The following is an 18,308-nucleotide window of genomic DNA, read 5'->3' as shown; positions in this document are numbered from 1 at the left end:
GGCGGGACTACACATGCCAGTGAAATGATCACGAGACGAGACTTGTCAGTGTCGAGCTAGTTACTAGCAAGCCCGTTAGCGTACACATATGTCCGAAACTGGCAAGTGCAATTTGCCTGCCAGGGAACCAGCTACTGGCATGTGTAATCCAGCTCTAAGTGTGTGTACCCACTGGTATGTAATGTATATAGTGTTTGATACTAGTGTATAATAATATGGGTGAGGTGTAAATACGTCACTCTTCGATAAATGTATTTACATATATGGATTATTGTACATTTTAACTTTTTGATACACTTACCTTACTTGAACGCTTATTTTATTTTTGTTATTCAAATAATTTGGACGCTTAATTGATCCAACGAATTGCAGAATATGTATTGAGACAGTATTCAAGGTTGTTTTTATTAATGTACATACATATTTGAATGTAATTTGCAATTTAAAATGTTTTAATAAATGTAAATACTAGAAAATAATTGATTTTGTAAACAAACTAGGAATCAAAACATAGTTTTAACTATAGCATTGTCTACACATTGGTTAAAGTAAACTACATGTTTATTTTAACATTCTTACACTATTATCCTAACAAGATAAAATATTTATCATTCTTATTTTTAATTTGATCCAAAAACACATAATCTGAATTTAGTATATAACAATATTAATATTCAAAGAATATTAATAATCTTTAAATTTTGATTATATGTCCATGCATTATAGATTTGTATTTGAATTAAATTTGAAATTTACTTAAAACAATGTAATCAAGAAGGAGACAAAAATTATATCATGCGGGAGTTTTGTAAAAAAAAAAAAACCATTTAACAAGAATTTGGGAACAGTGAAATGATACTAAATAAATTGAATATTTTCTTTCTATGATAATTTTTACATTCTGTTAAACGTAACACCTACGTATTTTATAGTAGAAAAAAAGGTACATATTAATAACTTTATAGATCCAATACCTCTTAATTGTATTTTATTGTTTTGCCTTTTAATTAATGTCTACAGTTGGTAATTTCAAAAGGAATAGTCAAAATTGTTGTTCAACACTATTTTTACAGAGTTATAATTTGATTGGATTGTTCATTTTGGCAGGAACCAATAACTTTATATTTAAAAAATATAATTATTATAATAATTGTTGTTGCTCTTTGAAAGGTGGTTATTATTCTGTTGTATGCTAATTGACTGATTTATCGATTAGTTCATTGTAAAGATTAGTTTATGTAAAGATGTAAATAAATGTAATTTAATAATAAAGAAACAATGCATTGTTGATATTTGTGTGTTTTGGGAATATTTTCATATATGGGTCTTGACTGATGTGACTCTTTAACATATTCATGTCTTTGTTCTATTCAAAGAGAATGTAAGAGATGTCAATAGTCACTGCAGCCGAAACTCATAGAGTAAGCAAAGTATTTCTTGTAAATATTATATTATAGACGGACAAGGATATTTGACCCGGTGGGTATAATTTTAATAAAATCACGACAGCTCACTATTCCTACCTTCAATGTCAGAAGTGTTGCAAGATTTACTACTTTAGATAACTAAATTTCTTCCGCCGATACAAAAAAAAGGTACCTAGATTTTAGATGTTTCGCCTCGCTTCTTACTGGGCCATTTATCCTTGTTTGACTATTATTTGTAGATATTGTATTACCTTCTGTAAGGTATTTAGAATTTTTTAATGTTACATTTTTTTTAAACAAAGATTAACAGATGTAGTATTTCGACGGGAAAAGTGCAAGTTTGTTAGCAATTTTGATGTAAAACTGACAAACAGTTGAATCCTTATTCCATTAATGATTAAAAAATGCAAACATATTTATGTGCCATACTTTAACAAAAGGCAGTTGTTAATGGCTACTACTGAAAAGTTGAATACTACATTCCTCTTACACGTTTAAAGTTTTTTTTCGAGTTCAGAAGCTTTGTTGTGGCAGTATTTATTCAGTATAAATATAAAATTATCGACATTTTTTAGTTAAAATTTTATCATTTGTAGATCACCAGTTATTATTTTCATAATGTAGCTATAACCAAATGTAAATTTCTCGACTTTAGTGATAATAAACAGATCTATCCTTTATTTTTATTTTTTTTAGTTTTACTTAACCTTCCTACATTACGGCAGTTATCAGGCTTTCATTAGCGGAATATATTTGTATTAAATCCCTTTTAAAAGATGTGATAATATATCTTTGTGAATTATGCAGAATGCAAGGTGATGACTTAATTACGATAAGTGTATTCGTTATTTAATTTGCTTTTTGGGTAAGTGATATAATAAATCCCTTCACCAAGCAAATATTTAAACAATTTCTTTGTGTCAATGTTTTTGTGACATTTCCTTTCCTCTTGACATTGACATGTTTACGAAATGACAACACTGAGAGCAAGGTATGCTGTCAAAGAGGTTATATTATTGTTGATATTAATTATTCGTTTAAAACATAGTGAACTTTTCATGAATACCCGCGATTTAATAAACACCGTAATTCAAACGCCCGTAATTAACATGAGTAAATAGAATAAAATACCAACCATTAATGTTGAGCTAAAACTACCGAAATGAGAAATGGTCAATACAAATATGACAGGTGTTAAATGTGAATTTATTTTCGAAAAATTAAATACCAACCGAAAAAAACTCTTCGAAATAGCATTATCATGTGCAAAGACTGGAAAAGTGTTTTACATACTGCAAGAAGAATTAAATGAGTTGCCTGAATTATCACAAGACCTGAATTCTGTGAATCGTCATTACATGAAAATGATAAGTTTTCTATACACAAAAACTATTGATGCACTAATCGAAAGTATTTCAACTTTACCGGAATGGCAAAGCATACCAAATACAATCATTTTGGATAATTTGAATGGCTATTGTAGTAAAAACAGTTTGCAGCAAGCTTGCGGCATTGTAGCATTGCTCTTAGACACCGCTCGTAGTTGTTCTAAATCCCTTAAGACATTTTGTAATTTATATATCTCTGTAGATAGACAAGCTGTAGGTAATGATTACTGTAATATTATGCAGGAATTGTATGGTTTAAAGTTGTGAATGTAAAAACTGCTAATGATTTATGAATTAGATTTGTTATTTGTACTTAATTTGTTTTATATTACACAAGTAGCCTAACAATACCAATCTGTAACATTGCATTTAAATTATAGCTTTAACTATACTATTATATCTGACTAATATTATAAATGTGAAAGCTTAGATGGGTGGATGTTTGTTAGTTTGTAGCCTAAACGGCTGAAATTAAGCATAGTTGTAGAGGATAGTTTCAAAGAACAAATAATATACTTTTAATTCCATGTGGATGGAATTTCGGGTGAAAGCTAGTAACTACATAAATAATACAGAGTGGTTTTAATTTTCTCTCACAAGTTGTAAGTGATAAATAAAAAGACATTTTGCACTTAAACTATAAAATTATGTTTAATGTCTCCAAATCCAGTTCCAAATCGATATGAATTATGTACAGTACCATTTGTTAAAACGGAATGAATAATCTGATTAAAATAAAAGCATTTATACATAGGAAAAGATCAGATTAATTTAGGAAATCACCTAAACTTCAAAACAATGTAAAGCAAGAAAAACACAAATATGGAAAATAAAAATAAATAAAATATGTAATAATTATGATTTCCCTTTCCCATTTTTAACACTCTGCCCATAGTTTTGCCCAAAAACCCTGAACTTCTATCAACATCATCATCGAGACCGCGTAAAATCTTATCTTGAATTCTCACTTCATTGCCAATCTCTATGGACATATGTTTTAGTGTACTTATTTTTCCACTTAGTTCCTCCGCCATTCTTTCGTTTTCATGTTCCAAGACATCTTCCGTCGCAACCCTTGGTATGGGCTGATATTGATAGCCGTCCCGCGCTCTTCTCATATTGCTTCGCCCCGCCGTATTGAAGATCTGATGAAACTATTTTGCAAGGTAAAAATTGAAGTGTTAGATTATACGTCGTATAACATGCACAGAGTACGTCTATTTCATCTTAGTAAAAAAAACTTACGAAATGTAATCGAAAATGCTTAAATGTCAAGCAAGACTGATAAAGAAATATTTATATTTAATTTGTTTAAAAATGAAAGGCAATTAGTTGACAACTTGACACGACACACGAAACTGTAAACTTGTCAAAATCATCTGGTGACTAATTGCAAAGAGTAAGTACAAAGAGTATATAAAATAAGAGTCGGAAATATACTCTAACCGAATATAATAATTAAAAACGGCTTTTCCAAAATGGTGGACATTTTCGGTGCAATCAGCTTGACGAAAATAACAAAAATTCAGCATGAATGTAGTCTATGGCTATGGTTTAATTTTTAAACTCTTATCTTGAGGAAATAATTTAAATTAAAAAAAAAAAACAATTTCCTTAATTATAACTTAAATTATGATTTACTAATGCAAAACATGTAAATTGACAAAGTTTCTTAAATATTTACATAATAATTAACAGTTGTTCCAGTATAAGTTTCAGTTGAATGAAAAAAAAGAGTGCGTTTTCAGATAGATACGTTAGGTACAACTATGAATCTAAATCTATCGATCCCACTTTGTATGCAAGTAAAAATCGAAAAGATACAATTATCATAACGTCCTAATTTAGACAAACTATAAATAATCGATTTCGCGACGACACGCAGCCGCAGCAGCAGTAGCAGCTAGTATTGCTTGTGTAGATTTCTTCATTCAATGCTTATGTGGAGAACTTTATAGGCTTCCAAAGAGTTGCATTTAATCATATCTGTAACAGAATTACCTAATGAAAATTCATTTTTCTTTCTTACGTTTAAGCTGAAATATTACAATAAGTATGATTGTAGAATTTAATCACCTTATTGATGATACCCACGTACCTAGTTGATGATTATCTGTCAACACTTTCCAGATAGTTTTAAGGTACTTGTAAGAACATTTTTAGGTTAATTTACAGTAAGATTCGTTTACGGACATATACATAACTTGTCGAGAGCGTCGATGGCTCAGTGGTTCAAGCACTTGACTTGTAATCTATCTTGGGTACGAGTCCCGCCATGTACCAGTGTGATTTTAATTGATATTTAATTTAATTTAATTTGTTTTTACGAAGAAAGTAGGAACAGGAACTCAAACCATTTACATAAAAAAAGGAAGTTTGGGGCAAACTTCACATGGGTTATCCTTTCACTACATTAAATTAATATTGGCCAAGAAAAAAAAACTAGACATTAGCCCTTGTAACCTACTGTTTTACTTTTTCGACAATAACATTATTAAATATCGTAATAAAGCAATCAATATTTTGTTACCTACTTATACCTAGCAGGATTGCATTAGATATTTCCAACACATAGGTGTAAATAAAAGATCAAATATTAAAGGTAAAAGGTGCAATTTTAATATTTACAATGTTTGCTCATTATATAAACAATGTTAAACTAATTACATCCATAATACACATGTAACATACAGTCAGCGTCACAAGCAATTTTTTTATTTCACATCAAGACCTAAAATTTGCAAACATATGATGAAGTATACAAATTGAACATTAAAATTTATACTAATTTTATAAAGAAATTTGTATTTTTGTATGCAATTAACAAAACTACAGGATCGATTACAAAAATTCATTTGCCATTAGAAAGTTACATTATAACTTAGTAATATAGTACATTACATTTTTTTTATTTCAGTGCGAGCAATAGCTTGGGTTTATTTTAAATTGTCATAAACTAATTTAATATAATCAGTGCTTTTGAAATAAAATACATATAGACAGTTTAATAAGGACATCCTTTTGAAAGAAGTTAAATCTGAACATAAGTCTTGATTTGAAACATCATACATAATTATGTTATTAGAAATAGAAACCATAAAACTATATAAAAATAGCATATACTTTAACAGCCTTACAAATTTTGCTTATACTCAGTTTATACCACATTTATTTGTAAGGCTTTAAGTGTTAACGCATTATATTACCACTACTTGCAAAGTGCCATGATATGTATGCATTTGTTGTCATTTTTTGTGCACATTTTTGTGCACAAAAAAGTAAAACAGATGTAGTTATTGTACCATAACAAAATATTATGTAAAATATGGTTACTCGCAACGCTGGTTGTTTGCACCAAATGTGATTAGTCACTAATTATTAGAAAACGTAATTAAAAACTAAATGAATATCATATGTACAATACTATTCTCAATCACCAACACCAAAATATTGTTTAAAGTTCCATTGATGAAAAAATTGGCTATTTCTGGACTCTAAACAGAGTGCTGAATGGAAATCTAAGGTTTCAAATCAAAGAGATTCAACAAATATATAGAGTAGACATAGTTAACTCTTCATTTGAAACATTTTTTTTAGAGACTGCGGAGTTTATTTAATAACAAAAGATGGAGCATATTATAATTATGTAAAATGTACTACATGACAATACAAGGACAAAAGGTGGCACTAAACTTGACAACAGATGTAATACCTTTCAGAGAAATTAACAGTGAAAAAAATTGTCCACTATGCTCTATATATTTCTTAAATGTCTTAGTTTTAAATACATAAGTGTATATAAATCCATTACATATCAAAACATGAGCACTAGTCAAGATTGTACATTTCCTGTGCACATAAATTTTATTTATAGAAATTAATACACACGAGGTATATATTAATCAGTAGATATTTTCGAGCATTTCTTTAGAAATCATCATCATATCTTTCTCCTTATCCTACTCTCGTAGGGTTTTTGTCCTCCACATAACTCTATCATCCGTCATCTCAATCATCACACCCTTTTTGATCATGTCACCTTTCACACAATCCATCCAACACTTTCTAGGTTTACCTCTATTGATGTACCCTTCCATACCCATAACTAACATTCTCCTTGTAAATACGATTCATCCCTCCTCATACCATGTTCACCTTTTACTCCTTACCTTCTCTTCTAATGGAACTTACTCTTAAACTTCTTCCAATATACTCATTTCGTATCTTATACATTCGTGTTACCCCACACATCCATCTTAACATTCGCACTTCTGCCACATGTGGTCTCCTTTCATCCATTACTTTTGCTGCCCAACATTCAGAGCCATACATCATTACAGGTCTTACGGCGGCCTTATAAATTTTCTTTAGAAATAAATATAACATTAAATTTTATACACTCGGAAAGTGTAATCAGATACATTCTAGTCATTTATATTTAAATTGAATTATTCTTACAAACCAAACAGTTAAATAGTATAAGGGCCTGTCCCAATAAATTGTAAATTGTCTGATAACAATCCAACGTGTAATATAGGCGATGGAAATATCGTATTTTGTTATCGCATCTCTGAGCCTATATCAGCCAGTGGTGGGACAGGCGCTAAGTCATATTGTCGCATGGTGTATATGACTAAAATATAATCCACGACCTGCATAAACACATTAAATTACTTTGAAATATCTACAGCATGATGAAAAAATAATATAAATTACAATTACTTCATATTCCATCCACGTAAAAAATTGTTTCTTTGTTCACACACAGTAAACACCGCACTGACGGATACTAGGCCATTTCAAAACATTTCATAATACTTTCGTTTCATTCCGGTTTACTGGCACCAGTTATAGTCTCATACTGCTCCTTGTCCAGTTCCGCCATCGTGAGTGTACCGTCAGGTAGCAACAGAACTACACGCCGTGTGCCACCTAAAAACAATGAAAAAAGGTAAGTATTTTACTAAATAATCATCACTTGAAAACATACGTCAATAACGTGTTTCCTGTTGGACCTGTAGACCCAATGGCCTTATGGGAAACACAGTTTTCGTTTTGGGTACTATGACGTCATAATACTATAGATCATTTCAGGAACGGTCGTAGCGTATTCTTTATTTTTTTTATTCCATCCTCGTCGCCAGTGATAAGTATGAGAATAATGAGAACAACGCTTGTTGAACGCAGACTGGTGTATAGGCATACACAACAGTAGTTAAAGCGTGGTTCTCATTTGGCCAGTACATTGGCATGTATTGTTTGGACTCATTGGCGCCAGATGTTTTCAGTATACTAGTTGTAGGCCTTCGCTGATTTTGAGGGATACTGGCATAACGGAAACAAGCATAACGCCAGTGGGGGATATTGACTGACCAGGCGAGGGCAGGTCCGCTTGCACGAGCTGCGCGATGACCTGCGTGGAGTCCTCGCCCGACTCGCCCTCCATCTGCACGGCGACCTGCTGCAGCGCACCGCCCTCGCCGCCCGGCAGCAGCTGCGCCAGCTGGCTGGGGTCGATAGACAGCATGTCCTGCACACATTTCACAATTTATTGACATGCAGTAAAACATTTTACAAAATTAAAATAAGCTCTCAAGGCACTGCATACAACACATGTTAAAGCTCAATATAAATAACTAGCTTTTGCCCGCGACTCCGTCCGCCTCTAATTTAAAAAAAAAAACAAATAGCCTATGTTTTCTTCCATACTATCCTCTATATCTATGCCAAATTTCATCCAGATTAGTTTAGCAGTTTAGGCTACAAACTCTAACAAACATCCATCCAAACTTTTCCATTTATAATATTAGTAAGAATTAAGATAGTGGGATTACTAAGGATAACAAGGTAGCAGAAGCTTTGATTATTCGGATCTACGTAATTTATTCTGATTAGGAATAGCTTTTACTTCTCGCTATACATATAGCATCTGCACTAATTTACTTTATACCTTGAGTACATATGTAAAAGTATGTATATCTGACCTGTCCGTCTTCCCTGGTGACGTACATGACGCTCTCTCCGTCGCCGTCGCCGCGCTCCTCGCCCTCCGCACCCTCCACACCCTCCACGCCCTCCACGCCCTGCGCCGCCACCAGCACCGTCTGCCCGTCCTCGTTCTCTCCGGCCACCTGCCACAAAAGTTCATCTATTATTTAGCTAAAAATATCTTTAATATTACAAAACTAATTTAACGGCAATGTAACTTTGTAAATGTTCTGTATGGGTTTTGTTTTACATATAAAAAAATAATGTTTTGTTACTTTTTCTAAGATTTTGTCAATGTAGTGGACTGTACCATTTGTATGAGTTAGAAGAAACGGAAAAATTAAAAACTAGCTGTCACTCGCGACTTTGTCCGTGTAAAATTAAAAAATAATAAAAATATAACCTATGTTTCTCACTGATGACATAGGTTTTAAAGAGTAAAAGAATTTTTGAAATCGGCCCAGTAGTTTAAAGCCAAATCTTTCCTCTTAAAAATATCAGTATAGATAAAATTTAGGAACGGTAACTTACTTGATAGAGTACACCATCTTCGCCACGGATCATGATGGGCGTATTTCCGGCGTGTAGCAGACCAACTTCTTCGCCATCGTCAACACCCACGCCTTCTTCTAGAAGCTGTTTCACCGCACTCGCCTCGATCTTTACCTCCGTCTGTTAATAAATACACTATTATAAACAAACCTGTTTCTTTTAAAATATTAAATTATTAACAATTTTTAATTGCTATTAAATAATATATTCTTTGAATGTCCGACCCCCTAGCCACTTATATCGCATCTAATTTCTAAGATTCCTTATTATTTTTAATACTTTACTTTTTTCTTTTTGTTCAGTTTTTCTTTAGTCATGTTCTCTCAGCTATTATCATACTATAATTTACATTGTTCATTTACGAAAACTAACATGTCTTTTTTTAGTGTTTAATAAAAAATAAAACAAAATTGTAGTTTGAATCAATTGGCATAACTTACCCCGTCTTCATCTGTGAGTACAGGTAAGGAAGGCTGTGCTCCGTCTCCTTGCACCAACATTCCTGTTGTGCCTCCCGGAGACATCTCCACCTACATCATACAACCATTCGTTTATTCATCTATACATCTATACTAATATAATAAAGCTTAAACACACATTACTTAGTTACATAGGATGTCGGCAAACACAACATATTTTTGAACATATATTCTTAGAATAAAATCCTACAATCACGAAAGGCTCTAGATAATATATTTACACGCTACTAAACTTAGGTAGTAATTAATTTCGTAAAATCCGTCATGAGGGTGATGGCAACCTACAATGCTGCCAAAAGCAAAAGAGCAAGGTTGCCATTGTTACTCATTAACAATACATAGTCAACATCCATGGTTATTGAATTGAAATATTTGAATTTTGATATTTGCAATTGAAAGTTTTACGAAATGTAAACGATAAAACACAATTTATTTAATGCCAATGGGGTACACCAGCAAGGGGAACATCTAGTTTGTTTATAATTTTTAAAATAATTTAGACAGCTGTAAAAGGTTATTGAGATCAAAGATACTACCAGGTGACTCTAAAGAGTGTTAACCTTTTAACAGCCAGAATATGAATATCACCTATGGGAGTATGATAAGGTAGAGGAGATGATGAATATGTCTATCACCTTCATGAGCATTGTGGCATTGTGATGCGGCGGCGGTGTGGTGGGGGGCGGCGTGGGCGGCGGGGGCGGGGTCGGCGGCGGCGTGGGCTCGCCCTCGGCGCGCGCCAGCCGCTTGCCAGTCAGCGGGCAAAGGGTTAACTCGCGCTCCGGACTCGGAGACGGTAAGGGACCGAGGTCACTCGGGAACGGATCTTCTACCCCGTCCGATGATTCCGAAGACGCGTCCGACTGAAAATTGAAACAAGTTAATGAAAATTACCAAATTATAGAACACTAGCTGTTGCTCGCGATTTCGTCCGCGTGGTACTCACAAATTACCTTTCCATCGGTGAAAGACTTTTCAAAATCTGCCTAGTAGTTTTTGAGTTATTTCAATACATACAAAAATCGTAGTATAGATATAGACATCGATAACAATTTAACTGAATTATACAAATTTCACTACAAACAATTGAACTGGATAATTTTAGAGAAGTGAATCTCTACGAGTATCGATTTAATTAAAGAAATACATAGTGACCTTGTCAAAATCATAGGGCATAGTCTTGTCGCGGATCCGCACGATGTTGCCGGCGGCCGTGGACACGGAGTAGCCGCCCCGGCCGCGGCCGCGCACCGCCCCGCCGCGTCGCAGTAAACTGTCGCCCTGTCAACACAATAACATTACAACTAGCTGTTGCCTGCGACTCCATACGCGCGGGATTTAAAAAAAACGTCTGGTATATGTCTATACCAAAATTCAACCAGATCATGCCATTCTGGATAACAAACATTGATTAGTCCAAATAGTATACATATGGTAGATAAGATTTTTAGCAATCCTGTTCTGTTAACCTTTAATTCGTCAAAGTTACAAAAGAATAAAATTAAAATCTCACGTATTTTTCTCTAAACTAGTACAGTATATTTATTTTAATTAGTTGTTTGTCATACTGGACACTATCGAATTAGGGGTTAAATGTGTTAATTACCATCTGAAGCCTTCAAAAGTAAATATTAATTTTGTTATGGTAATAGATGTTGGCTTAGTTCTGTCAGAATACTGTTAACACAGGTATATTATTAAAGTGTCACCTGTGCCAGCTTCTTGTTGAGTATAGTGACGGGCGACTTGCCGTCAGACTGTCCGAAGGGCCGCTGTATCGTGCGCTGTATGATCTTCTGTCCTGACGGAGTGATGATTGTCTTCTCTGTCACTTGTTGTCCACTCGCTGAGTATGTTCGCTTTGGCTAAATAAAGAAACATTGATGTTATACCTCTTTTTCCAATATCTTGGCAGATTAAATTATGTTCTTAACAGCAACTTGTAAGATGTTGGGTATCGCAAACATATTTGATAACCTTTATACAAATTGAACAATTTTTTTAAAATTTTAAGCCACATAACATATTTAGATATTAAAATTCCTATTCAATTAGAGATCAAATGTTGTTTTACACAATTTTGTTTAACACTTGCCTGTGTGGATAGAGGCGTTCGCATCGGTGACGCATTCTTTTTACTTTCTTCAAGTTTCTTCTGTTTAGCTGCTAATATCTGTTTTCGAATCACGTCCTGGTCAATGTTGAGGCCTGGTCCCAGTTTCCCCGGTGAATCAATCTTCATGATGCCTGAACTTTTCGACATTATGTAAATACCTAAAAAGAAAACATGCTATTTATTTCTTGTATGTGGAATTTCTTTGGTATACCAAAAACAATACACGCTTTTAGGGGCGTAAAATAACAAAAATAATGTACACAAGAAAATAAAATATGAATTAGATTCTATTAAAGTACATATTTCCCAGAAAGTTTGGGCTTAACTTTTGAAATGTCAAACCACACAGTGAAAACAATAAAAGTGCCGTATTTACCTGTGGTAAGATTCGGCATATGTTTGGGATCAACTTGTATCACCCCTTTAATATTCGGCATGCCCTTGCCACCGAGCCCGAGTGACTTCACTAGTTCAGGGTCTAACGATGATTTCGGTGATTCCATACCATTCCCATTCAGTACTCTCTTCTCAGCTGAAATCGCCGAGAATCATATACAACCTCGTTCTATAGTTTGTCTAAATAAGATTGATTAGTTTGACAATTCTTGTGACAATTTAGTAGGGGTGGGTTGTGTAAAATCAAGCATGAATCTCTTTGATTTAAATTTTAATTCTATCAGAAGTTGGAATCGATAAATTCATAGTTATCTTATGAATGAAAAAAAAAAAAACACTTTTCTTAAATAAATAATGATTAAATAAATAATTGTTCTGCACAATTACAAATAATGAGAGTAAATAAATATTTAATAATCTACTCCAGCCGTACGTAATCGAATTGGATTTCACTATTATTGTCATCGTTAAATTCTCTACACTATAATTAATACTAGAATTGTCCTCTAAATAAGTTAATAAGAAAATTATAATTTTAATTAAGTTCGATAAATTTCCCTTAAGCCGAATATCGATAGTTTATAATTGATCATACGACATTTGCCTTCATATAAATTTAATTCGATACTTCATTATGCGTCATTTATCAAACGAATCTATCTTATTTAGACAAACTATAGTTCTTATCTAACATTTACGCTATGTACTGTCAAGGAAAAGTATTGCCCAAGTGCAAATATATACAATTTAAACAGCTAGACACTGCTTTTATTGTGAAATTTTGCAGCTTTATATTTAAACAGGTGGAAAGCTAATGTAATTCTTTGATTGTACAGAACAACTTACAAGCTATTAATAAATATTTTAAGGGTAAATGATAATTACTTTGCGTATTACTCCTGGGAGATTCTGCGTCGGAGTAATCTTCTTCTTCGCTGGAGAGTTCCTTCTTTATCTTCTTAGCTGCAGGTTCATCCTCTGCGCCGCACCACGCCTTCACCTGGTCCAGTGCGCGTACTTTACTCGTTCTTTGTAGACGACTGAGAAGAAAAAAATGCTAAAGTTATCTATAATATTCACACTTTACCCAAAATCTTTATAATACAGTAAAGATATTATAATACTAGTTGTTGCTTGCTTCTTCGTCTATGCAGTAATAGAAATTGTAGTAAACATAGCCTCTTACTCAGTGATAACATAGCTATTAACTGGTGAAAGATTCTTTGTAATTGGCGCGGTAGTTTTTGAGTTATCCCAATACGTACAGAAATACAAATCATTCCTCTTTATAATATTAGTATAGAAGTATAGATAAAGTAAATATGTGATTCCTTACCCAGAAGAAGAAATCATAGGACTGTCAGATTTTTTAACAACCTGCTTGACAATTTGTGGCAAAGGAGTGCTGATTTGTTTCACCTAAAAAAAAACCAGAAAATTAGTTAAGAGCATAAATCAAATATTTAAGAGATCACATTGTTTTAATTCTATTAAACTAAACTGTTTGTTTTTAATTTACCTGTACCGGATGCTGTTGCTGCTGAGCCCTGAGAGCCTTCAGCTCCTTTTGTCTGGCGAGCTGCTTCTCAAACGCTTCCAGAAGATGTTTACATGTCTCCATATTCTCTACCGGCTCCCATGTGTTCTGTTCACTGTACACAAAAATAACAATTGGAAGGAAATCTAAAAAGTTGACTTCTTACGAAGTTGGCCCCTTTGTAAACAAGGCAACGTAAATCAGCGAATTTAGTTTCTATGTAATACAATTTTATAGAGGTTTGTATATATGTAATGAATATCAAATATCTACCTATTAACAGAAAAAAAAAATAACTAATGCTAGACATGTAGTTTTGTATAATATATAATACTAAGATTTGCCCGCGACTTTGTATGCGCAGAATTAAGAAAAATCTGGTAAGTCTTTGAGACTTAGAGTAGTTCCCCAACAGTGAAAAAATAGTCAAATCCGTTCAGTAGTTTTGTAGCCTATTTATCACAAACCTTTTCTCTTTACATTTTAGATAGAAAAAAAATTATGTGTTTCTTAAGCAACATTAATAGTTTGTGTATGTACTTACTGTGGATATCCCTCCCACTTGAGGAGATATTCGTACTGTTTCCTGCGCGGGTTGAATCGTTTGGCGAGGATCTTCTCGACGACGTACTCGCCGGCCTCCGCGGGGTCTGCGCCCTCGCGCTCCGTGCGCCGCGCGATGCGCTCCTCCGCCGGCACGCGCTCCTGCGCCGTGCGCACGCACTCCCGCTCAGACAACTCCTACATATATTAACTTGAATTACATAAACAGTATTAAACGCAAGTGATATTTGTAATTTACCGTAAACTTGAGGCAAAAAAGCAATAGAAATAAAACATAATGAAATTTCGATTAATAGTTAAATTTTGTAAAGTAGAAATTGGGTTCAATTTATTTATAACTAGCTTTCGCCCGCGACTCCGTCCTCGTGCAACTAAATAACAAAAGTCTAAGTATTATTCCAGAATAACCTCAAGAATACTTCGACTTTTGTTGTTGAATGTTGACATTGATAGCAAATTTCATCAAGATCTATTTAGTACTTTATGGTACAAACTCTAACAAACTACCATCCATCTAAACCGCACCAGGAGCAGTAAAAAAAAAAACTCCTACATATAAAACACCAAATCATAAATTTTGAACCTTAAATACTTTAATGTCCAATGAAAAAGAATGTACCAGCTTCTATTTCACCATCCATACATTATCTTAGCATTAATATTAGTCAGCAATACTACCAGTGTAAGTCAGATTTTGTGGATATAATAACTAGTAACAATGCATAGTCATGTCTTCATGTCTGTGTAGAGTTGATAAAATTCGATATATGATAAGAAAAAACTTGATTACAATGTAAACTAGCAAGTAAATAGAATACAATAGATTTGTATACTAAATTTTTAAAATATAGAATTCTGGGTTTTGCATGCAATTGCACAGAATTAAGAATAATCTAGTATTAATAATATGTGTCAACCTGGAATAGCGTAGCTTTCTAATAGTGAAAGCATTTTTCTAATTAGTTCTGTAGATTTATAGCCTATTTAATACAAAAAAATCTTTCCTCTTCAGTTTCCTGAAGATTTGTGTAAGTATTGAAATAACTCAAAAAATAATAGGCTGTTTTAAAAATTCTTTCACCATTAAAAAGCTATGTTATCATTGAGTAACATAGGTGGAGTTGTTTTATTATATTTTTATTTTACGTGGACGAAGTCGCGAGCAACAGCTAGTATATATTTTACATGAAGCTTATTTAAAATAATTATGAGAATATTTACCTTGGGCTTAGGTGTTTGGAATGTAACTGATTTAGACATTGCTCTGTGAGCGGGGTTAGATTTAAAGTCATCACTCTCTTCACCAGACGGCAATGCTTCAGGATCTTCCTGCAAATTATAATCATCATTAATACTTCTATATAACTAAATAATAATCAAATACCTTAAATAAAAAAGTGATAAAAAGAATAATAAAAAAAAACTGGCACCCAATGGCACTAACTGGCACAAAATGAATTTATCTTTCATTATGCAGAAACACCACAGTAATTGTTTATAATTTGATTAAAAAAACTTGATTAAATTGTCACAGTAAGCAGCCTTACCAATTTAGGTATTTTTCTTGGTCTACCCCTTTTTTTCACTTCTGTGCTGGGTGTTTGCACTGGCACTAATTGATCTTCAGTCTTTATCTCCATCTAAAATTTAACAAAATCACATATTTTATATTATTCACATGCATATGTGTAATATATTAAAATCAATTTAATTCATCAAAACAATTTATTAATACAATTATGTTATTTCAGTTTGTTCAGAGCCAATAAGACTTGACTTTGTTTTAGTGTAGTTGAAACTCACATTTATTCAAATATTTAAACATCAAAACCACTGAGTGGTTCAATGTAAAAATATACTTCAACAGATGTATTGCCACAACTTACAACTTTAGCATGTGCAAACTTAGACAAAGCCTGTACATTGGTGCCGGCGGTGATCCAGGCAGTCCTCTGAACGTCCGGCATGCGGCACCATTGCTGATATAGCTTCCAACTGTTGTCCGCATTCGATGTGGAACCATCTCGTGCTGAAGAACACTTCCATAGTAAGAAAGCCCATACTTGAGCTTTGTTTTCATTCTAAAAATAGATTTTCATGACATAAGCTTTAAAAAACTTGATACACTATCTTGAGTGAACATTTCAAATCATTGGGAATATACTCAAAACCAAGATGAATATAATAAACTTACACTATCTCTGACAGGAGATTTCCCAATACAGTTATTAGCATCTTTGTGCTCTTTAAATTCTTCACAAAAGTGGAATGCAGAGTGACACTGTCCACATACCAGTACATCTAGAGTCGCCATCTCTTCATGAGCCTCTGTAATGTCAAATATTTATTAATTAACAATTACAAGTTAAAAATTACAAAAACAGAGCCATTGAAGTTATTTTAATTAGGTCATTCGAAACTAATCACCTTTTAACGCAGTCGGATTTTTTGATATTTCTTCAGGATTTCCCGCCGCTACTTCGGCAGAAGGCGTTTCGCCTTCTTCAACGGTTGTCATTTTACTATTTTGATAACCTGTAAAAGTTTCTGTGAGTCAAAAACTGAAATGAAATGTGAGTATTATTGTTGATAGATATCACAAATATAACCTTGCTAATCTTGGCCGGCAACTTCCCGCCAACTCATTAAAAGCGTGTATTTTTCAACATAACAACTTTCATAAAATCGCTTTAAAATCTAAGATATACAATAATTAAAACAATTAAACAAAGAAGATGATACCACTTTGCACGTAAACAAACCAATAAGTTAAGACAATTCGATCATTTAATTGTAATTTCTCTGTGACACAAGGCAGCGAGCGACGCTTAGCATTATGCTTTATGATAGCTTGCTGTTATAAAATTAGAAACAACTAATCGATGTGTTATTACACCATTCTGAAGTCATTCTTTCGATTTACTTACATTTAAGACTTACCAAAACAATGTCAAAATTATATTTTTTTTTAATAAATTATATCACTTCGCGAACGCAACGAAAAACGGAACAACTAATGCAAGCACCAAATACTTTATGAGGGGAAAAAAGCATTCGCCGACAAAATCATTACGCCCTCTAGCGAATGCCGACAAATCATGTTCTCTTTGCATCAAATATCCTAAACAACCAATAGCAAAAGCCGAATGGTTTCTTTTTGACCAATGACAAGAATACAACAAATGTATAAATCGTAACAGACTTGATGTTAATGGTTTGCCGCACGCATTTACCGAAATGCGATTTCGCCGACGCGTTATGCCGACACGTAAAATTTTTTGCTGAAATTCTTAATTTACTGTTACATTGGTACATATTAAGCAAAAACAAGTTAAATTCATTACTTTTCTAGTCTACAGCTTTCACATATATGACAAAAGTTGATTTCAATTATAGATTATTACATTTTTTTAGAACACTAAAGGTAATCATGCTATATTTTAAAAAGTTTTCTTTAAAATTTCAATAATCGTGAAATTCTAGGTATACTTAAAATTCTAATGTTGTTATGTATGGTATGTTATTTCGATCATAATGTTAGAAAGTTCAGTAAAACGATTTAAACGAAAAAAAAATGTAAACAACGCTTTTTTGGTGAAAAAAAAAACGATACTATGCTTTTGATACTTGTGTAAATCAGTCTTGTAACCAAAATATTACCGACCATCGATACAAAGGAAATTCTCACATTGGTTGGATTCTTTGCAGCACTTTGCTCTTAACCTTCCAGATAGATTTAACTTAAAAAGTAATAAAAACGAACCGACCTAAAATTAAAGTATTCCGCTAATTTCTTATCAATAAATAAAAAAAATTATTAAATTTACATCAATGAATATTAATAAAGAACAGTAAATTCTC

General features: G+C 33.0%; 2 protein-coding genes across 7 annotated transcripts in view; one reads left to right on the top strand and one right to left on the bottom strand.

Annotated features, from left to right (window-relative positions):
- Positions 1–1,117, top strand: part of LOC106107536 (zinc finger protein 358-like) — a 9,163-nt gene extending 8,046 nt beyond the window's left edge. Inside the window, exon 17 of the mRNA XM_013288412.1 lies at positions 1,108–1,117. Within this exon, the coding sequence (XP_013143866.1) occupies positions 1,108–1,117 (10 nt within the window). The remainder of the gene's footprint in view (positions 1–1,107) is intronic.
- Positions 1,118–5,428: 4,311 nt separating this feature from the next.
- Positions 5,429–17,493, bottom strand: LOC106107623 (actin cytoskeleton-regulatory complex protein pan1). 6 transcript variants are annotated; one of them, XM_013288560.1, is made up of 20 exons: positions 17,388–17,493; positions 16,875–16,982; positions 16,642–16,775; positions 16,370–16,528; positions 15,995–16,087; positions 15,669–15,776; positions 14,428–14,624; positions 13,866–13,998; positions 13,683–13,765; positions 13,232–13,386; positions 12,327–12,482; positions 11,930–12,108; positions 11,544–11,699; positions 10,990–11,115; positions 10,470–10,697; positions 9,796–9,885; positions 9,335–9,475; positions 8,800–8,946; positions 8,189–8,345; positions 5,430–7,747 (listed from the first exon to the last, which is right to left on the bottom strand). In XM_013288560.1, exons 2-20 carry the CDS (start codon positions 16,963–16,965, stop codon positions 7,641–7,643), a joined length of 2,640 nt encoding a protein of 879 aa, XP_013144014.1. In that variant the 5' UTR covers positions 16,966–16,982; positions 17,388–17,493; the 3' UTR covers positions 5,430–7,640. The 6 variants fall into 6 exon arrangements, with proteins under 6 accessions (XP_013144015.1, XP_013144014.1, XP_013144010.1 ...); XM_013288556.1 differs by having other exon boundaries at positions 5,431–7,747; positions 16,334–16,528; positions 17,388–17,492; XM_013288558.1 differs by having other exon boundaries at positions 5,431–7,747; positions 16,334–16,528; positions 17,375–17,477.
- Between the last annotated feature and the right edge of the window lie 815 nt (positions 17,494–18,308).

Source organism: Papilio polytes, unplaced genomic scaffold (genome assembly GCF_000836215.1).
Source record: "Papilio polytes unplaced genomic scaffold, Ppol_1.0 DF821956.1, whole genome shotgun sequence".
Taxonomy (NCBI): domain Eukaryota; kingdom Metazoa; phylum Arthropoda; class Insecta; order Lepidoptera; family Papilionidae; genus Papilio; species Papilio polytes.
The sequence above is the reverse complement of the archived record's forward strand: the minus strand, read 5'-3'. Positions and strand labels throughout refer to the sequence as shown.

Bases quoted from the DNA above. Each gene is read 5' to 3' on its own strand.
- LOC106107623 (XM_013288556.1), bottom strand. From the start codon at position 16,965: ATGACAACCGTTGAAGAAGGCGAAACGCCTTCTGCCGAAGTAGCGGCG. The intron at 12,109-12,326 runs GTAAATACGGCA...TTTTCTTTTTAG, and splicing joins TATGCCGAATCTTACCACAG to GTATTTACATAATGTCGAAA. The intron at 11,116-11,543 runs GTGACACTTTAA...TTGTGTTGACAG, and splicing joins TCAACAAGAAGCTGGCACAG to GGCGACAGTTTACTGCGACG.